We start from the raw sequence: 21,517 nt of genomic DNA on the forward strand, positions 1-21,517 counted from the left end.
AGGTTTTTTGGTCATGAAATAGGTGATATCGTAATATTTTTGTTAACGTTTTCTTATAAGTTATCGAATCGTAAGGGCTCTGCTTGGATGCAAGTAATTTTTTTTTCAAATCAATCTGTTTTTGTTTTATTTTGTATAAAAGGTGGACAAGTGCGACTCTTATGATGTCGATGATGTTTCATAGCTATGTTAGTATCGTGGTGGCGAGATCTGGTGATGTTTGTGAGCTATTGGGACCGGAAAAAAACTTTTAGAGGGCCGCACTTTGCCGACCCCTGTTCGAATTGCCCAATTGGTTTTTGTTCCGCAAGCAAATGTTAAAATGAAAAAATACAAATTAATTTATTTTCCAAATATTATAAATATAGCCATTAGAATTGAATTGAAGCTTGTTGAACAACAATCAATACATTTGCGCAATTAAGTGTTAAAAAAGCTGTGAAGTATCACCCTTTTTATGATGTTGTTACTCTCGTAATGAGGAAATTTATTGATCTAGTACATTTGCTGCACTTGAACACAAATGTCTTTACTTCCACAATTGCTTTACTGAACACTTAACTGAATCGTTTCGCAAAGAAAATATTACAAACGCTAGGGACGAAACCTTTCGACCCATTCTGTTATGTCAATGTCTGAGCAAAAAGGTCTGGCCGTCCTTTATATGAAACAAAAAAAGTTCAATGTCTGGCATTTGATGGGCCACCGTATACGATAATATGATAGGATAATTCATCATGTGTTTGCCATGTTTTACACTGGTGCTCAGTACTGCCCCCTGTCCATCCACCGATTAAACCCATTTCCTTCCCGACCAACTGTCGACGATTATTATTTACGCTTTCTCCAATGTTGCTCCACTGCCGTTCACTCTGCACGTCGCCGCACTACATTTGCTGTTGCAAATGTGTATTTAAACCGGCAGGCACGTCTTGACCAACGCAACACGCTTCATTTGTAGCGTAATGCCGTTCGCAGTAGAATGTTACCGACCATCGTCGTCATCATTGCCCGTTGAGACCGTACCGGACGTTGAGATAGTCCTTCGGCGGTCCTAGACTTCTTTGCGCGGTTCATCAATGTTTATTACCTGTGGAGCATAAAATTGATGGAGTCCTGCCCGGCATCGCCCACCGGCCATTGGAATATCGACGAACGGGCCAGGCTTAGATTGGAAAGCGTGTTAGCTTACAGAGGATAAAAGTCTGATCCTGAGGCAGTGTGGAAATCGTAATGTTAAGCGAATCCCGCAAAGTGGTATCAGAGATAAAGAAAAGTCAGCAAGACAACGGATTAATTAAATTTATCTCTTCCTCTTGCTTTCTTAACGGTGACACTTTGCGATTAGCTTTCCAACCTTGGCGATCTTTCCCTTCAGGATTCTCCTCCCGGGATGCTGGCATTCGGATAACTTAATTCTAACAAATGTTTTTTGTTACTTTCCTGTATAAAGTTGGCTTGTTCTGCCAGTCCGTTCTTAGCAATACAAGGGATTACGATTTTCAAGTGAGATTGATGGAGGTCTTAGACATAACTATAGATAGGACTGCGTGATTTTTTCCTTTCCTTTCTAATGAACTTTAACCTTTCGGTTCGCCCCAAGATTTGAATAAACTTTTAGAACCGCTGCGGAATTGAGTTGATAACACACACACCAAGCGCTATATTATCATACACTTACACAAAACAAACTGAAGCACAAGTAAACTTCTGAATGAAGAAGAGACACTATAAATGTTAAATAACATAATCAAAAGACATGCCCCAGATTGTAGACGCATTTTTCCGCGCGAAAGTTCGTGATATTCCAACCATTCATGGCCATCGCCTATAATTACACTTCGCCTTCTACGGTCATGACACTGTACAAATAGCTTCAGTTTTACGGCTCCGGAAACAGAAACAACACTTTGTGTTGTTTACATTTTCTGTCAAAGAAGAGAATCCTTTACAAGGCACGAACATGGCCTCCGCGCATCCCGCACGTCCGAAACGAACGATAAACATTCATCATAAACCTATTGCTGACCTATCGGTTTGCCAAGGCGACCTTTGATACCGTTATCGGCTGACGACACGGGAACAATGATCAGAGATAGTGGTATAATGTTTTTCTTCGACCTTTGGTTTACAGTATGTTTTTCGGGTTCTTGGGTCATTGCAAAAAGGTGCTAAATTTCGCTACATCAACGTTATCCAACAAACATACGTTAACAGTGTTGTTTATTGTGAGTGACTAGACATGATGGCGCCTCATGGTAATAAGACAATTTTTTCTACTACAAAGGTAGATTGCACTTTCTGCAAACAACAAAATGAAATAGTTATACAAAATATCTAATACATTCAGATTGATGATACATTTGTTTGAGAAAGGATTTAAAAAAATAATTTGACCATTTTGGATTATCTTAAGTTTAATTTGCACGCATCAAGCAGAAGCTCTATTTTTCCCTTGAAGTTTTTCCTTGAACGTTGAAAAAACATAAATAAGTTTGATATATAAAAACGATTCTGAAACTGATACTTTGTCAGTTCAAGATTCCTAGTCATCTGCGAAAACCTCACTTGATGCGCTACAGCTCAATTTCGGCCATGGAACCCAGTAGGAGTATTGCTGTGTCGCGAGAAAATTGAAACCAAATCGCTTCATTAACCCACGAAGAAAAAAAACGAACTAGATGGCAGTCGATAAAATTTCCACATCGGCAACGGAGGTTTTCCTCTTTTTTGATTTTGACTTCCAAGCCTATGCTCATGCTATAGCGCTCCATTATCTCCTGCGTTGGAATATTGTTTCCTTTCATGTCTGTATGTGTGGATGCTCTGCGATGGAGAAACTTATTTTAATCCTGCTTCCTGTTACATACATTGGATGTTTTCCTCATTTGAGGGACGTGATGTGTTTGTAGATCGAGAGAGCAAGAGAGCACAAATAAGAGAAGATTGCGTTTTCATTATTGGATAGCACAAATTTAGTAGATACATAATACAAAAAACCGGGTCGGCCCGATGGTATGATGTTAGCGACGCCGGTCTTCACAACGAACGGACCGAATCAAATCAATCACCGCCAGAAATTAAAATCCAGGTACTAATTATTATAAAAATTATCATTCACAATGAAAAAACCTCGAAAGCTTAGCTAAAATTTACAAGAAGTAAATTTACTACAAGACTTACTTACTTACAAGACTACGTACTTACAAGAAGTAAGTACTTTTATTTAAGAAGTAAAATTTACAAGAAGGATGTACAGCAAATAGGAATTTAAATAACAATGTCGATCAGCTATTAAAAAAAAACTAGAAGATACAAATGATGTAACGAAACGAAACCAGGAATGTAGGCTACCAATCATAAATTCGAAAGAGGAACGTCTACTGGGTAATAGCTCCCATTATCGATAGGGTATAAGTGGAAAGCAAGTAGTTAATCATTTTATGTCCATTGTTTTTCCTACGTTCTACGGCACAATAATTGCATTGTGAGCTGTGTCGCTTGTTAAGGAAGTTGATATTCAAAACGATAGTTATTATGAAGACTCTCCCAATTGTGTGAGTTACTATTAAGATGAAATAAATAAATACCGTTTTAAATATTGTTAAATGTTTACAAAACGTAATTATATTTCAACTTCCAAGCAAACCACTACAATTATACATTTTTGTTGTTTGCTATGCAAATGTTTAACAAAGCAAGATATGAGTTAAGAATAATATAGTGCAAATAGAAAAACAGAAGACAGAAGAGAGTTTCTATTGAAAACCAGAGAATGAGAGGTGTGAGTTTAAGGCGCACAGAGAGCTTCATTAGGTAACTGTCGTTTCACGACCATGTGGAAATCATGGTTAACAGGTCTAACAGTGTGTTCGGATTTATAACGCAGTCTCCTGGAATATATTTCGGTGTTTTGCTTGTCTGGACCAAAGCGATGGACAGGATAGAGAGGGTAGAGCGAAAGTTCATTCGTGAAGCTGCTCGTCGTTTTTTTTCCGGATATACGGATATAGTTCCCGACTATCCTCATCGTTGTCGTCTATTTGGCCTGCAGCAGTTGACAACGCGATACTCGCAGTCACAATCCTATTTCAATGTTTGTTTGTCCTCTCCTATGTTCTTGATGCCCTAGTCGTTTTAGCCTCGATCCCTCTTTGTGTCCCGAAGCTTGCCAGACCTGCAATCCACGTTCTCATGCCTCTTCCGGCCTTGAATAACTCAAGCTTCCTACTCGAATTCGATGTCCATGTTTCCCACAGCCGTTCTTGTCTTTGAGATTACTCTTTTTTCGTTTCCTTAATTTCAGTTTTTGTTTGTAAACCCTTTGAAGTAAGCAAATAAACATATTAACACTTTGTTGACGAGCCCTTATTACACACAACGGATCGCTGCTGTTTGTGTTAGTGTCAGCCATGTGAGCGCTACTCGTGGGTACTCGTCATAGCGAGAATTATCGTCATACGTCAACGATGTGTTCATGATAGTAAGAACAATAATAATAATTATGATATTATAAATAATAATAATCATAATAATAATAATAATAATAATAACAATAATAATAATAATAATAATAATAATAATAATAATAATAATAATAATAATAATAATAATAATAATAATAATAATAATAATAATAATAATAAGTTGAAATGACCATAAATACCAATTAGGGAAGAAGGATTTTGAATCAATTCATAAGATTCGAGGGGCCGGTAAGCTTTCTTGCCCAATTCCCAGATATGAGCGTACAATAAAATTCGTCTCAAGTATAACTCCCGGGTGTGTTCATGGTCGGGCTTTACCTGTTATTGTTCAAACCACCTGATATTGTATTAAACACTGATCCATTTGATAACTATCTTTGTTGCAGCAAAATGAAATCCCGCGTCAATCACACCGACAGCTCCTCGATCAAATCGGTCAGCTCTGAAGATGTCAGCACTCAGCAGAACTATCATGGCAACATGTGTTGCAGTGCGGAAGCAAAAAACCCCGCATTCAAACGGGGCCGACAGCTGCAACAGATGCAGATGATCATTCTCCCCTTCATACCGATACTGGCCCTGATTGTGCAAACTTCGTACGAGATGATCGAGATCGTGAGCTATCGAATGGAGGTGACCGAGATCGAGAATCAGGTTACCATGGCGACGGACCTTGGAAAGGTAGTGACACGCCTGCAACAGGAACGGTCCGATGTGGCATTCTACATCTACACGAACGGTATTGCTTTGCGGAGAAATTTGAGCGACACGTTCTTTGAAACGGATCTCGCACTGGATAACATGTCGTCCTGGCCAGACATTTCGATACGCACAATACAACCGAACAATGGAGAGGTTACTTGGTTGAACATGAGCGAATTTCGTGAAACGCTACAAGAATTCCGAGCGAACATCAGCACAGAGGACAGCACTGTGCCACAGATTTTGCGCTGGTACACAACGGCCAACGCTGCCCTGCTGGAGCATCTTACCAACCAGATAAAGGATGCTAATAAGAGCGGAGTTTGGCGATTCCTGCTCAGCTTTAAGAACCTTCTTCGTAGCATCGAGAGTCTGGACATCTCGTCGGTGTACGGTATAAATTACTATGGCCGTGGATATCTCAAGCCGGATTCCTACATCAAGTACGTGCAGCACGATATTCTCGGGAGGGATCTGCTGAACGGCTCTCTGCATTTTGTACCATCGCTGAAAGTAATCTACCGGAACATAACTCTTACGATGCGAAGCTACGGCAACATCACCCAGTGGAGCAAAACTATCCAGAAGAATTTGCGGCGCGAAGGAAATGTGGCCGACGCACGCTCCTACTACGAGTCCATGGCCTACTACATCGACGAACTGCGGAAGCTGCAGAGAGCATTGCGATCGATCATACGGTATGTATGGGTCTCTTTTCCCACCGTCCGATGTATGTGTGCGTCTTTTGCAAACCTTACTAAACAAACCTTAACACTGACCCGACCTGGGCCTTTACTTATGCAGTGCGTAACATAACCATTTTCCAAGATTTTTTGTTTCTGTTGAAGCCCTCTACCCTGTCCGTGCAGGCTACAGCCATGCAAGCGTAAATGGGTGTGATTTCCCTCGGTACCACTAACATGCTTTGCTTTCTCTGTCTCATTTTCATCCGTCGGCCTCGTAGCAACGAGGTTCAGAAGGTGCTCCAGTCGGCAGACAATATGGAAACATTCGGCATCGCTATCCTCGTGGTCGTCCTTATTGTGTCCCCAATCATCATCATACTGGTACGGAATGCGGCGGCCACCATACAGCTGTACGCCATTAATCTGGCTCACAAGGCGAAGGAGCTGAAACGCGAGAAGCGCAAATCCGACTCGTTGCTGTTCCAGATGCTGCCCCCGACGGTGGCCACTCAGCTCAAGCAAGCCCAAACGGTCCCGGCGGAATACTACTCGGCAGTGACGATATTTTTCAGCGATATCGTTGGCTTTACCGAAATTGCTGCAGAATGTACACCGTTGGAGGTAGATGCCCCACGTACCCCATTCTGGTGCGTACCATTGCGTCCATGATATTAATCCAGCTGGCTATCTGTGCATTCCTCTTTTCCGGTAATATCGGCAGGTGGTCTCGTTCCTGAATGCCATCTACCGGATGTTCGACGAGCGTATTGAGTGTTACGATGTGTACAAAATCGAAACCATCGGCGACTCCTACATGGTGGCTTCCGGATTGCCGGTGAAAAACGGTGGTAGCTTCTACTTCATGATATCTTCCGCTCCAGAAATGGCCAAATCTCAATTCGTTAACGAAAACGTTTTCTGTTTCGTGTCTGTTTTTTCTTCTCCTTCTCCTCCTCTGTTTCTGGTTATTGCCTGTTCGTTATTTCCATTGCTGCCTTCCGGTCCATTGCCTCTTCCGGGGCAACGCTGAATGGGAAATGGCAGGTAACAAACATGTGGCGGAAATAGCAACAATGGCATTGGATCTATTGGATGCTTCCGGGTACTTCAGCATCCCACATAAGTAAGCGAATCGAAATTACGCAACATAATTTAGGACTGCAGATAGCTAGTATCATTAACGGCATATCTACTGAATGCAGGATAATTATCGAAAAGAATGCAGGGGAAGTAGAAACATTTTATTATCGATATAACGATATATTATCTCCATTTTAGAACCATATCCATATCTTTTCTATTCAAGCCATTGTTATTCTATGCAATGTTATTTATTTTAAAATCTTTTTAATTTACCTTTTTATTTACTATTTCATTTATCTTTTAAAATTATAGGGAAAAATGGTTTAAAATAAGGAATTATATATGTTGAGCTACAGCAGTTAGCAGCGCTAAGCAAACGATTTAATTATGGAGGCGCCTAGTCTTTCACGAAGTACTAGGGGGAATACTTTAGCGGCAACACTCCCTGCTAAACAGTTTTACGCCCTTACTTTCGTCTTTTTTCCAGAGCCAACGAACCGGTACAAATACGCTGCGGTATCCATACAGGACCGGTAGTAGCCGGTATCGTTGGTACTAAGATGCCGAGATACTGTCTGTTCGGTGATACGGTGAATACTGCCTCCCGCATGGAATCTACCGGTGAAGGTAAAAAACCTGATTTTAAAAAATACATTTCCAACATTTCGGTGGTCCTTGTGTTCACTGGTGCCTTTCCTGTATGATTTCGCAGCATTAAAAATTCACATTTCTGCCGAAATGAACGAAGCACTGGTCAAGGTGGGAGGATTCAAGACGGAACATCGTGGATTGATCGATGTGAAAGTAAGCTCGCGGCATTATTCAAGATAAAGCAAACCCACGATAATGTCCAATTGCAATCTGTTTGTCTCTTCCCTTTTCACAGGGTAAAGGGTTGATGGACACATACTGGTTGACCTGCAAGGAGGGTGCAACGCCGAACAATAGTCATGGCGAGGTGGCTTGGTTTGCAGATATGAAACCGGTGTATTTAAAAATAGTTTAATGAAACACAATCAATTACGCGTGCAGAGCAAGCAAACGGGTTCGTCGTGTGATGAGGATTGAACGAAGCAGCAACAGCTATCGAGGGAAACATTAACTCCAAAATGAGAGTTTTTCATAGCTACATTTTCTTTGTGTCTTGCTTGTCTAAGCTGTATAATATGCATTTGTGCATGATAAAGCTCACTCTCAGCTCCAACAATGCATCTGTAAGCGCATCATAAAGCAGTCTGTCTACAAATGTCTACCAACAAAAAATACATATTCCGCGTTCACTATGTCGTTCGCCTGTTATAACTATTTCGATGTGCTCCTTATACATGTGTATCTATCCACTGTCTGTTAGAGCATAAGCATAAGAAATCGTCACCCGATTCAAACCCGTCACAAATTGTACCCGATGTTCAATGTATGGTTTCAAAGACAAACTACAGAGAAACAGAAATATATTTAACACAAAATTATCACACCAGCGCATTCATTCACCAATCGTTCCGATCGCCCCGAGCGTAATTACATGCGAAATCAAAATATCCCAAGCTTGCAACTATTATCCCATGTTAGATCGCGAAAGGTACTGACCTTTCCGCACAACGCACACCAAATATCCCGCACAGCAATGAAAACATAGTGACGATCTGATAAACGTTACTGGGACGCACCTGAACGCCCATTAATGCCACCCGCACTCCGTTGAAGGTGGTTATAGCGTGTTTCATTGGCCGATGACAGTAGTGATGAGTGTACAATTATGTTCTGAAATTCGGTACGGGTGTTTCGGCAACGAATCGGAAAGCGTGCCGCGTGCTTCAGGTAGGCGTATGTTAATATTATTATCTTTCCACAACAAAACACTTCATTAACCAAATGACAATATTATGGTTTACGGTTTCCGTTTATTTTCGGTCTCGGTTGTACCTGATACGGTCGGTGCTGATTTGATTTCAGCGGGTAGCAATGATGAAACGTACTCACTACAACCTTTCTTCCATCCGCTGGCTGGATGCGTTTGCGGTTAGTCTACCGCCTGTCGTACCTTGACTGACCGTTAATTGCGCGCGTAAAGGACCAATTATACGACTGTATTCGGTTACGTGTCTGCTAATTTAACCAATTTCGCCTTACTTGCGGTAGGAGACGAGTTCCTCGAAAACAATAGAACGACAACCGTGGCAATGGGGGGTGATGCACGTGCACAGTCCCGGCACCACCCCGTCAACGGGTCCGTAATCGGATACGCTGCCCGCGCCGGGCGGGAAAAATCGTCATGGTTTGAATGTTTTTCCCCATTTTTCCGGCACCTTCCTATCAGCGCATCAACAGTTGTTATGAGTGCGCAGGGCCACAGGAGGAGGGTTGCTTGGGTGGGAGCTCTGCACGAGCTCAAATGATAACATTATCTACTCTGCTACCGACTGCGATCGGCATCGGTAGTGCATCCTGTCGTGTCTTACGGTTCCCGCTTTTGGCAGCCTAATTAGTGACATCGGGTATCAAGCCGCGGCACGCCGGCACTGGTCCAACCATCTCAGCTCTCGGGCTGTATCGGTTCCATCGAACGACGACGACGACGATGAGAGCAACGCGTCATGGCACGAATGTGTATAAAAGTACGACATCGTGTCCTGCAGTGTGGCAGTTTCCATTCGTACGCCGTGCAGTGCAGCCAGGCCCGGACTCGGCAGCAGCATCCTATGCCGACCGGCACTCGGAATTGATTATTTTACCGCCGGTTTACCACACAGTGTGAAGCAAAGTTTATATCCGTCTGTCCGTTTGTCCGTGTGTGTGCGTGTGTGTTTGGGTGTGGGAAAGTGCGGGCGAGGATATGCAGCGAGTTCGTTTGTGACCGATCATTCATACATGTGTATCTCTGTTTGTGAATGATTTGTGCAGTGGCTCTCTATTTGTCTCTATTATTCTTCTCCGGTTCCGGTGTGTGTGTGTGTGGGGATTTCGTTTGCCCACGTGCAGCCATCGCAGTTTCGCAATAAATTATCGATGCTAACAATCAAACAGAAAGCAAACACTTCTTGTGTATTATTTCGCAGCACACAAAACACGAAACAAAGCACAACAATACAGGGAAACCTAATATTATTCTAGCGAAAGGCAAACCGAACGTGCAACCAAAGACTGTGGCGTTGGTTTTCCATTGCCAGTCGCGGAAACAGTCGCCGTTAAAGCTAGTACAATTTGAATGCCCACTTTACCTTGCTGTTGCTGGTGTGCTCGGAGTGAAAATCGATTGGTCCAGAATCATTGTCGTGCGTCTATTGAAGGCTTACAATCATATAGTGACACAAATCGCATACAATCGCTGTACGAAGCTGGAGCGAACACAGGTGACCGTACATCCACCGCCGGACGAACCGTCCGTCCCGTCCGAGAAGCCAATCGTTGGCCTGTACCCAACCGGCGGCGGCTTAGGGCCCAGATCCAAGGGCCCGCGATGCCCGTTCGAGCTGGACCGTCTTGTGGCCGGTACCGGGGGTATGACCGGCGAGCTGTCCAGGACGAGGGACTTGTCGGTGAAATCTTCGCCCTCGGTCGCTACATCCACCTCGCGACAGTCGACGTCCTGCTCGGATGTGGCCCTCGACCGGGAGGTGACGATGTACGGGTGCTTTAAATTTAATCCCAGTTCAAGGTGAGCGAGCATATTAAAATTTGCCCAACGTGTCATCGCGCGTAAAATTCGGGAAAAATCGTGACCCAGAATGATTTGCAGCACCGTACGCGTGCACGTCTTTAGATGCAATTTTCCGGCGTTAGACTTTTTTGTTTTGTTTTCCCAGCATGCATATTTAATGCACGGTTCCATATTCCATTTCTAATTATGTGTTCGAATTTTGCATTTGCTCCACGCGGTACTGCATCGGCATAGCATGAACAAATCATATTCGTGCAACACTTTTACGAGCCGAACATTATTCTTGCGAGATATTTCCTAACATTACATCACAAGTTTATAGAAAAATATGTGCTTCATGAAATAAATTAAGAAAAATTAAGCCAAATAGTCGGGATGATTTGAGTAATTGTAACATTCCTATAAATTGTAGTAGGATTAGGATAATTTTACAAACCATTTGAGCAAATTATGCTACATTATTACATTATAAATTAAAAATATATCATAGTTTTCTAAATTAATCATCGAACTTTTAAGTTTGTTACTTTTATTGTACACTTGAAGTGCAATATTATATTCTCTTTTTGTTCATTCTTGTACCATGCCACTTCGGACAGAAATGCACGAAAACTGTTCATGACACACATGTTGATTGTGCTGCTCATACCGATAGCATCGGTCGTAATGCAAAACATGATACTGCTTCAGCAACACGTGAAGTCCTACAGCGAAACAGTGCTGGCCAACGAGGAGGTATGGGATTAAGCTGCAAACACTGTTACGCATTGGCCACTTAAATGTGCTCGAAACTTTGGTTTCGTAACATATTTCAGATGGGACTAACGATTAACATAACGCGCCTATTGAACGTTATCCAGAACGAACGCATGAGTCTCGTGTTTTATATGCTGACGGGCAAAAATCGATCCCAGGTGGAGCGCTCCATCGAAAACACCAACGCTGCCCTCAGCCATCTTGGGGAGGATCTTAATTATCTACTGCCAGCGGGCACCGCAAATCAAACGCTGATTGCTGACATGAGGTGAATATGCACGCAGCATGCATGTGATTGTTGTGTATGTGTGCTGTGCATAGTCGATTATGAGTATAGTTTACTAAAATTGTGTTTCGAAAAATTTTCAAGCAAAGCAAGGAATGTTATGCTTGGGTAATTTTTTGGCATAATTGTGCACGCTTGGTAGAACCGATCGCTTTTGATGTTACTGTCTGTGTGTCTGTCTTTCTAGATTCAATACGCCCGAGAATGAGTCATTTACAGGGTTGGACTATTTCGAGCCGTACAATGCGCTTAACCGATACGTCATTAATGAGATCGTGCGCAGTACCGGTACGTCGATCAGCTCCACAGTCTGGCGTCAGTTTGTGGTGTACAAAAACCTGATAGAGGCGATCGAAAGCATCAACATTGCGGCGATCCTCGTGCTGCAGTTCATGCGCTATGGCTACCTGGGTCTCGCGGACTATGCCCAATTTGTACGACGAGATGCTGCCGCGCTGGATTACATAGCATCAGCTCAGAATTTTATGACCACGCTTAACATCATCTCCGGTGCGGAGTTTCAGGTGATGCAGTACTGGCGCAGCCAAGTGCTGATCAATATGTCTGCGTCCTATCGCAAGGATGCGCTGATCGAATACTACCTATCCGTGACGACCATCTTGAGCAATCTGCAAATGGTGCAGGATCAGATACAGGCCGATGTGAAGGAGACGTTACTGGAAGAAATTCACAGTGCCAGAAACCACCAATCGATCTCGATAGGGCTGGTCGTGGTGATATTCATCATAAGTCCAATATTAGTGCTAATGATACGTGTTGCTACCAGCACGATACAAAACTATTCCACGAAGCTAATGGCGCGCACGATGGAGCTGCGCATGGAAAAGGGCAAGTCCGACCGTCTACTCTACCAGATGCTGCCCCCAGCCGTAGTCAAGCAGCTGAAGCAACAGCGTCAAGTGCCGGCAGAAACGTTCGATGCGGTGACTATATTTTTCAGCGACATCGTCGGTTTTACCGACATCTCGGCCAGCAGCAGCGCGATGGAGGTGGTCATCATGCTGAACACACTGTATCGTTTGTTCGATTCGATCATTCTAAAGTACGACGTGTACAAGGTGGAAACGATAGGAGACGCGTACATGGTTGTTTCAGGTTTGCCGCAGCGCAACGGGATTCGGCACGGTGGAGAAATAGCTATGATGTCGCTAGATTTGGTTTGTGGTATTTCAGGATTTACCATACCACATATGAAGAACAGGACGCTGGAAATACGCGTTGGCATCAACACCGGACCGTGTGTAGCAGGTGTGGTCGGTACCACCATGCCAAGGTACTGTCTTTTTGGTGATACCATAAACACTGCCTCCCGCATGGAGTCGACCGGAGAGCGTAAGTAATATTACAACACGTAGTCACCAATCATGTAATCACTTGCTGATCGCATTTTTAACCTTATAGCAATGAAAATTCATATCTCGGAAAGCACCAAAGAGGTGTTGGACAAACTGGGAGGATTCAAAATCAAACTTCGTGGAACAGTAGATGTTAAGGGTAAGGGAACAATGCAGACATTCTGGTTGATGGGACACGCGCTTTATGAGCATCTCACACCAGATATGCTTATACCGATGTACAAGCAAAACGTAGTCACTGAACCTGATTTCCTACAAATAATCTAACCATTAGATGCAAAATGGCACACCCAAAAGCAATCTAGAATCACGCCAAAACAGTTAAGGTTAATGGAACACAGAGTTCTATCAGTGTAGTGAACTAGTCAAACAAAGGCATGTTAAATGTTCTCTTCCTTTATAGGAATTGGAGGGACTGAATCTTTCAGAATCGAGTTCAATGAAATGTTCACATCCTTTTTAGACAAAAAGCGGATATTATGAAAGTTACTTTTATTGTAGCACACAAAAGAATAGAAATGATAAAACGTGGAGCTATGACAGTTGATGAGAATATAAAAAAATAAAAACATATTTCTTCTACCGTTCGAAGCAACCATGCATGTACAGGCAGTTCTCGAGTAACGCTAATATAGCGGGAATAGCCCGGCTTTTCGTCGGGGACTGCCTGTGCACTGCAGTTGGTTTAAAAGTTTCAATAGTTTTAAACAGCAATTTTCATTTCCAGTTTAAAGATAAATGCAATAATTTTTAAAGAAAAACTTATATGCCACGTAGAAAATAGGAAAGGACAGTGCCAACGAACGAAAACCGCGCGCTTCGGCAAGGATTTGGTATAATTAATACCGCCATATTAGCAAAGACAACAACCAAAGGAAATAAAAAAACCAAACTGGGTTTTTGTTGTAAATATGTTATAATTTCATTTATTTCCCACAGCAGTTTGTACATTATGATGATACATTTATTGAGAAAGTAGTAAAGTGCATACCACGGTAGTCCACAACATATTTAATTTTTACAAAACTCTCGGAAATTTGGACTGTGTCTTTTTCTTTTGCCACGAAAAGTGTCATTCAAACGTCATTTCTCATGACCAATGAGCACCTTAGTGCGTTGTCAAACGAGCCCATCCAAAACATTTCGCACGTGTTTGGGCCGGGAGCTGTTGTGTGACTAGCAAGTGACCAGGGAATCAGCGCTGAAATGAAAAAGAAAAGCCGAAAGCCACAGTACAAACGAAACCGTCCAAAGGTGGAAGCACCGGTCGAAGATGAGCCGGCTGCGATTAAGAATGCTCCTCACACATTCGTTATACGACGAGGAGAACGATGTGCGTCGATTGTACGATTGTCTCGCGATTTCCGTCGCATGATGGAACCTTTCACTGCAGCGAACCTACGCGAGCGACGCATCAACAAGGTGAAAGATTTTGTTCATCTTTCCGGATTCTTTCACGTTTCGCACATGTGCGTATTTTCGTTGTCGTCGCAAACGCTATCGCTAAAAATTATACGCATGCCGAAGGGCCCAACGCTCACATTTAAGGTGCACCAGTACACGTTGGCAAAGGACGTTATTAGCAATACGCGCAAGCAGTTTGTGGACGAAGAATGCTTTAAAACGCCACCGTTGGTCATTTTAAACAGCTTTAGCGGAGAAGGGAAACACTTGAAGCTAATGGCGAGCACGTTCCAAAACATGTTTCCACCAATTAATCTGTCCAAGATAAAACTTTCAACGCTGAAACGCTGCGTGTTGCTGTCATACAATCCGGTGAGCAAATTGATTGATCTACGGCATTATTCAATCACAGTGGTGCCGGTAAACTTGAACAGAGGCGTCAAGAAGCTGGTTACGCGCAACATACCCAACTTGGGGCGATTTGAGGATATAGCTGATTTTGTGGAGAAGTAAATTCCGCGTATACACTTCGCAGCAGTGTAATCGATTAATGAGCTCATGACCTTTCATTTTACAGAGGACATCTTCTATCCGAGTCGGAACTGGATGATGAAGAGGCGCACGTAGTTCTGGCACAGAATCTAAAGTGGGGCAATTTGGCCGAAAATCAATCATCATTACGTCTGCACGAAATTGGACCACGCATCACGATGCGATTGATGAAGATAGAGGACGATCTTATGACGGGTGAGGTGCTCTACCACGATTACATCGAAAAAGATGCTATTGAAGTGGAGGCCATTCGGAAGAAGCGAGCGCAACAGCGCAGGCTGAAGGAGCAACGTAAACATAAGCAGGAAGAAAATTTGCAAAAGAAGGAAAAAGATAAGGAGCAGCACCGTGCCAAGACTTCGAAACAGGCGCCGAAGGGTGGCGAAATTACAGAGGAGGACAAAAAATTGCTGAAGGACGCTGAGGAAGCCGTGGGCGATGTATCGGATGAAGATGATCGTGAATACTATCGTAAGGAGATCGGCGACAATCCGGATGAAGAGTTGTTCGAATCGGCTGGTAGCGGCAATCGAAAGCGACCTTTCATTCCAAAGGGATCAAATTATTCGCTCAAGCCGAAGAAGCCACGCCTGGATAAACGCAAACAGTACGAGGAAGATGATCGGATGGCTAGGCAGGATAGCAAACGCAGGAACAACGAAGGAAAAGATATGAAGGGCAAAGGAAAATTCGGTAGAAAAGGCACGAAAGATGATTTTAGAGGTAAATCAAAATATAATACTAGTGGAAAGAATACGAAACGCGGGCCGAATAAGACCGGTGGGAAAAAAAATTCCAAACGAAAGTAATAATCAATAATAAATCCATGTTACCTGCGTTCTCTTTAGGTAAAGTGCATTGTTTTATTATTGTCTAACCGCTGTAATTTCGCAAATTACTCACCACACCTAAGCCGTAGAGCAGTTTATTTTCCAACAGTGACCATCCCGTTTTCTGTGCTTCCTCGATCGCCGGTAACAGTTGGCTGAGCTGTTCGTTTTCCACCACCGCTCGACCATGCAGCTTTAGAAATAGACTGAGATAGCTTTGCGCCAGCTCAAATTCCTTCCGCTGGTCGAACATGTAGATAACCATACGCATGAAAGCGCCCATCACCGGAAGACTTCCGCTGCCACTATTAAACGGAGTTAAATTGCGTATTTCATGGTCAATCATCGAAGGACCGAGCTTCATTAGATAGTCGATCGCTTTATCGTACTCTTCCGTTTTGACCGTTGCATTCAACAGCTTTCCGAAGGGAGTTAGGTGATCTACCTGTTTTGTGTCGATAATGCGTGATTCTCCTTCACCAAATGCGCCACCCACCGCAGACGATTTATCTCCCATCTCAGCTTGCAAATCGAATTCGAAATCAAGACCGGCAACAGTCGGCAGGAAGAACGGGGCAGACTTCGGCTTTTTCAAAGCTTGCCGGGGTCGGTTACGTTTTTTGATGATGTCCAAATTCAGCAAATTTTGCCACCGAGAAATAGCCACCTTGGACATGGTGATCAACTCACTAGATAGCTGGGGTGGGGAGGTGTACTCGAGATTGATTTCTTCGAATGCATCCTCCAGCTCTTCGGTCTCCATACGCTTCGGGCTAGCCGACAGGAGTCCTGTCCCATTCTGTTGCTCATCGCATATCGTAGTTGGTAGATCTAACAAAGGAGCCTCGGAATCTGGATTCAAACCACGCAGAGTAACGTTCGTAAAGAGGCTCTTGTTTGCCCACAGATTTATACCACGGTAGTCTACGTGAGCTGTTGCAAGGAAATCACCTGTTGGTGACATAGTGAGCGAAGTGCACATGTGCGATACGCTAAAATGGTCAATTAGATAGGATGAAGGTATATCCCATACCTTTACGACGCAATCCTGGGCTGTCGTAATTAGCCAGCGACTGTCGGGAGAGAAACAAGCATCTATGACGGTACCACGGTGTCCCTCGAAGCGACGCACAACTACACGCGAATCCAAATCCACTAATACTACAGAGAAATCATCCAGAGCGACACAAGCGATGGCACTTTCACGATGCGTACGTATCAACGTTATCGGTTCGCTTAAATCGATCGTATCAATTGGGGTTTTTATAACCGTCGAGTTTGGTTGTTTAAAGTTCCAAAACTTTAGTTGTCCATCCGCTGCACCGGAAACGATGATCTGATTTAAGTTATCACTCGATAGGCCACGGATGTAGTCTTTGTGTGCGCTCGGGGAACCGTAGCTAGCACGATGAATGCCACTTTGAATGTTAAAGCGTTCTACATGCCCGCTCGAATACCCGATAGTGACAAAGTTTCCACAGTGACTTAAACACAGACAGCTGGCCATTATGGTGATATCCTTATTGTGCTGTTTGTTCTGAAAGGCTTCCGGAACGAGATGAAGATCACCCATGCGCCGTTTATCGTATGACCACGTGGTCACCTGAACCAATCCCTGATGAAGCGCTGCTATGCTATCCCACTCTTTATCACGCGTTACTTCCGTCGTGAAGTAGTTAATCGGTGGCATGCGGAAAGGATCTTCTGTGGATTTTTCTGCAAAGAAACAATGGAGATGCATGAAAGCTACACTGTATTTGATATTGCTTAAGGTAATTAGAAAGCATAATTACCAACAATCTATCTGTAAAGAAAACAAATTATGCAAATGGAAATACTCACTCTTTTGCTTTTTAGAAGCCTTCCGGTTATAGCTTGCCTTTCCCATGCTGCAGTTTAAAGTCTCAGTTACAGTACTGAAAATTCTCAGAGAAGAATCTTCCCCCGATGATACTATATTTCGGCCTGATGCGCCATGATAACGGATGCAAGTAGGAGGAGCAGCATGTCCTTCTCGAAAACGCAATAAACGGGCCCCGCCATCAGACAGATCAAATATCCACATTTTCAAGGAATTATCCGGGGAACTCGTAACCAACAATGGTTCGTTTGGTAGAAATTGAAGTCCGGTAACGGAATCATCGTGTGCCATTAGGGTCGACAAGATAGTCTTTTCTTCTAAATCCCAAAACACAACCTGCCCGTTCGAGCTGGCAGTGGCCATGATGGAGGTACCATCCGTCCGAAAGCTTATCGCAGTCACTGGTCCCCAATCCTGATGTACTTCGATTACAACCTCTTCGTACTGAATATTTAGCAATACGATCTTCCCACTATGTAGTCCAACGGCTATAACATCAATCGCGGGAGCTTGTTCCAATTGCAACACTTTACTGTCGAACCCAGCAAACGTGTGTACCAGCTTGCATGATTTCAAGTTCCACAACTGCAATCCACCCTGGGTGCTGCCGAGCAGAATTTTATTTTTGTATGATGCCGGATGTACGATAGCCGATATTTCGAACTCGTCTTTTGCGAACGGGATTTCCAGATATAGCTCTTGCGTTGCCACAATCCATATCTTCAGGAGGCTGCCCTCATCGATAGAAATGAGATGCTTTGCGAAGGGTAATAACAAACGTACGGGCTTCTCATGTCCACGATATACCTTTCGCAGTTCCACACTCGACCGCCATCCGTAGATCAGATTGCCGGCAGCAACATACGTTAGGAAGCCATCCGCCGCTATTGCAGTGATGTCCGCTGGATGGATTCGACCGGTGCGTATCAATCGGAAGCTATTACACCCGTATACGTGAAACGAACGGCCTACGCAAGTAATAACGACGTTCTCACGTCTCTGATCAATGAAACGCACGTTGGGTGGAATATGGTTGCTTACGTAGCCAAGGGCTCGATTTGGTTGAAATAGATGGCTACTGTTCATTTTTGTAGTTTAATTATTTTAAATAAAGCACACACGGACCGTAAACATCAGCCGCGGAACGCCAGCACGTGCACGAGGAATCAAAACAGCGTAACTGTCAGTCGAACAAGCACTAGGTCACAGTGGTCGGTTTCACTATTCGAAATGGTATTTTATTGGAAACGTATACGCAGTATAAACGCTAATTTTACAACGATAATGTAAAAAAAAATTGCAGCTACCCTCCGTAAGGTCCACATCTATATAGCCTCTCTATGATAGCTTTAAAGTTACACCGAAACTAGTGCCTTCATTTCAGCCGTGGATATTTTGCTGTCAATGTCACACGTTTGGCCTATCGATCGAACTCGATGCAAGCGAACTTTCAATCCGCGCGCCCTTTGTTGTTTTCCCGGCGTTAAACAAGTAAATTCTGGAGTCGTTATTTTTCGTCATTTATTCTGCAATTACGAACTACAGGTAAACAAAAAGAGCAAGCTGCAGCTACCGATTTACCATGGGTGCAATGTGAAGCTTTACTAAAACATTTTCCCCTTTATTGTTGTGTGCAACAGATGCCGGGAATGGATCCGGTCGGTTCGAAAGATTTGGCGTTTCGTAAAATTTGCACAGAGCGTTTTATCCTGTCGATATGCTACAGCCTACTGCAACAATATTTGCTAGTGATGATCTTTCTGCTGTTTATCAACTTCAGCATCCTGCACCCCATAAGCTGGATCATCGGAACAGTTCGCCTGCTTGTCTCGTTCTATCCCTGGATTGCTTCCGTTCCGCTGGCGGTAGCCGTGTCTGTACATGGAATAGTGTTGGCTAAAACCTGCCTGTTAGAATCACGGTACCATTCCACGTATTTTCTCAAATTATATCGTGACTTCATACAACGGTCGGTCCTTTTACTCACAAACGGAACCATCGGGTGCTTGACCGCTTGGCTGTACACACGATTCCTGCGAGACGATTATCGGGTATTGTTTTTGACTTCCGAGCAAGATGAGACTGAGTTTCTGAACGACCGCTTCGTTTATCTGCTAATGAGTGGAGTGTTCAGTGGAAGTTATTACTTTGTTAAGGAGCAACCAAACCCGGGTGCAGTGGATTTCCCGATCATTCTTCTACCAAAAGTGGCGCAATATTGGAACAATCTGAGCAGTGTTTTGACGAAATCGATGCGAAAGTCTGTCGTGGGCATGTTTATATACATGAGCTTCTACTATACATTTTCCTGTCTATTTAGACAAAAACTGGCTTCGCTTGGAGGGGTAAAACTCTACTGTGACTCTACTTTGTACAGTTTCTGCAATGTTGTGATGGATATTCGGCTGTTAGTGTACACCTGGTTGTTTTCTGCCCTTATTCTGAGCAACATACATCTGATGCACGTACTGTTTCGCATTTTTCTAACCGAACCCCAAAACTTCAGCCTTGAGACAAGCATTTTCCAAACAAATGAAGAACCTCTCCTCGCGGACGGATTGGCCTATAAGCAAATTCCTATTGTACAACAACTTGCAGCTGAAGATCTGTGTGCTATAGCCGAAGCACAGGACAGCATCCGACGTAAACAATTGTTCGCGTTGACAGTGCCTGGAGGTCATCCCAATAATTGGCGAAGGGTATACGAAGTTTGCATGAAGTTGATTGGAGATTTTACGCAGGAGCTGAATTACTCGATTGACGGAATCGAACCGAAACCTGCACCACCGATGGTTTTGATGGGAGGAGTTCTGCGCCCAACGGCATCAATGGACAAAGAGAACTTTATGAAAAAGCAGTACAACCAAAACTTTGGCATTCGCAGCTTATCAACACCAACGTTGTCCGCCCCAAACGGAACTTCGGAACATCATGCAAAATCTCACGGCAAGGCAGTAGATCAAGTCATCTCGTTAGCCATGACGGTAAAGCGTATACCTGGATATGATTTCCTGTTCGTAGAATCTAAATCAGCTAAAAGCTACTATCTGCTCTCCATTCAATCCCAATTGATAGTGAAAGTAACGCAGAGCTTGGTAGCTATTGCCAGCCGTTCTCTTGCCGAGGACACGTACGGTGTCTTGCAAAACGATTTACCATGCATCGTTCATACGTTGTTGGAACTGAAAAAGGTTATCGATAAAATCGGTTCCATCAATTTGGATGTCAAGAAAGTCGATCGGAACTATATCGCCCTGAAAGGTGCTGTAAAGAAAAGTCTGTACAGATTTACGACAGCATTCGGACCGTACATTAAGCATCTTGTAATCGAACCAGAAGATGTAAAGGCGCTACAAGCTTTCGTGAACTTCCGTGAAGTTTGAACAAGTTTAGTAGTAGTTTTAAAGTTCTGGGTGTGTGGGAGGTGTAACATCATTTACTTTTGTTAAACTATGGTTTTGTGAAATACAATCGACAACATGCCGTGAATCATTTGTAGGAAATCCCGGATTGAATTGTAAAACCTGTTTTTTGTTGGAAATACAAGGTTCAAAGTTATGCAAACTTTGTAAAGCTATAATTTAAGAGTAGGCAGCTTTCGGGAAGAGACAAATTATATTTTCAATGGCAAATCAAAGGCCAAACTTAAGCACACTTTCGAATCATACTATACATATTAATTATTAACCATTTAATTGCAAGTTGAAGTATTGTCGAAGACCAGGCCAATAAAAAAAGTAAAAAAGAACACGCCAGAACTTCTTAAATGTCATTATCAAGGATCATAGGAGGAGATTGACTAAATTATGATACCCAAAATTCAGAAAGTCTTGAAA

At 43.2% G+C, this 21,517-nt stretch overlaps 5 protein-coding genes across 5 annotated transcripts; 4 read left to right on the forward strand and 1 right to left on the reverse strand.

Moving 5' to 3' along the window:
* Positions 1–4,877: 4,877 nt before the first annotated feature.
* Positions 4,878–7,964, forward strand: LOC128298926 (uncharacterized). Its single transcript, XM_053034741.1, has 7 exons — positions 4,878–5,887; positions 6,154–6,496; positions 6,597–6,738; positions 6,917–6,998; positions 7,446–7,585; positions 7,671–7,762; positions 7,845–7,964. The coding sequence occupies exons 1-7, from the start codon at positions 4,878–4,880 to the stop codon at positions 7,962–7,964; spliced, it is 1,929 nt and encodes a 642-aa protein (XP_052890701.1).
* A 2,494-nt stretch (positions 7,965–10,458) lies between these two features.
* On the forward strand, positions 10,459–13,301 carry LOC128298928 (receptor-type guanylate cyclase gcy-18-like). Its single transcript, XM_053034743.1, has 6 exons — positions 10,459–10,613; positions 11,216–11,351; positions 11,432–11,640; positions 11,743–11,766; positions 11,846–13,011; positions 13,081–13,301. Exons 1-6 carry the CDS (start codon positions 10,459–10,461, stop codon positions 13,299–13,301), a joined length of 1,911 nt encoding a protein of 636 aa, XP_052890703.1.
* Positions 13,302–14,185: 884 nt separating this feature from the next.
* Positions 14,186–15,840, forward strand: LOC128298931 (protein Peter pan). Its single transcript, XM_053034745.1, has 2 exons — positions 14,186–14,947; positions 15,016–15,840. The coding sequence occupies exons 1-2, from the start codon at positions 14,241–14,243 to the stop codon at positions 15,797–15,799; spliced, it is 1,491 nt and encodes a 496-aa protein (XP_052890705.1). The 5' UTR covers positions 14,186–14,240; the 3' UTR covers positions 15,800–15,840.
* Positions 15,819–18,828, reverse strand: LOC128298923 (WD repeat-containing protein 36). Its single transcript, XM_053034738.1, has 2 exons — positions 17,663–18,828; positions 15,819–17,536 (listed from the first exon to the last, which is right to left on the reverse strand). Exons 1-2 carry the CDS (start codon positions 18,765–18,767, stop codon positions 15,864–15,866), a joined length of 2,778 nt encoding a protein of 925 aa, XP_052890698.1. The 5' UTR covers positions 18,768–18,828; the 3' UTR covers positions 15,819–15,863.
* Positions 18,829–19,117: 289 nt separating this feature from the next.
* On the forward strand, positions 19,118–21,492 carry LOC128298927 (nucleoporin Ndc1). The gene is given in 3 exon segments (XM_053034742.1): positions 19,118–19,152; positions 19,154–19,226; positions 19,322–21,492. Coding segments are annotated over 3 exon segments (1,851 nt in total). The 3' UTR covers positions 21,065–21,492.
* Positions 21,493–21,517: the final 25 nt, after the last annotated feature.

Source organism: Anopheles moucheti, chromosome 2 (assembly GCF_943734755.1).
Source record: "Anopheles moucheti chromosome 2, idAnoMoucSN_F20_07, whole genome shotgun sequence".
NCBI lineage: Eukaryota > Metazoa > Arthropoda > Insecta > Diptera > Culicidae > Anopheles > Anopheles moucheti.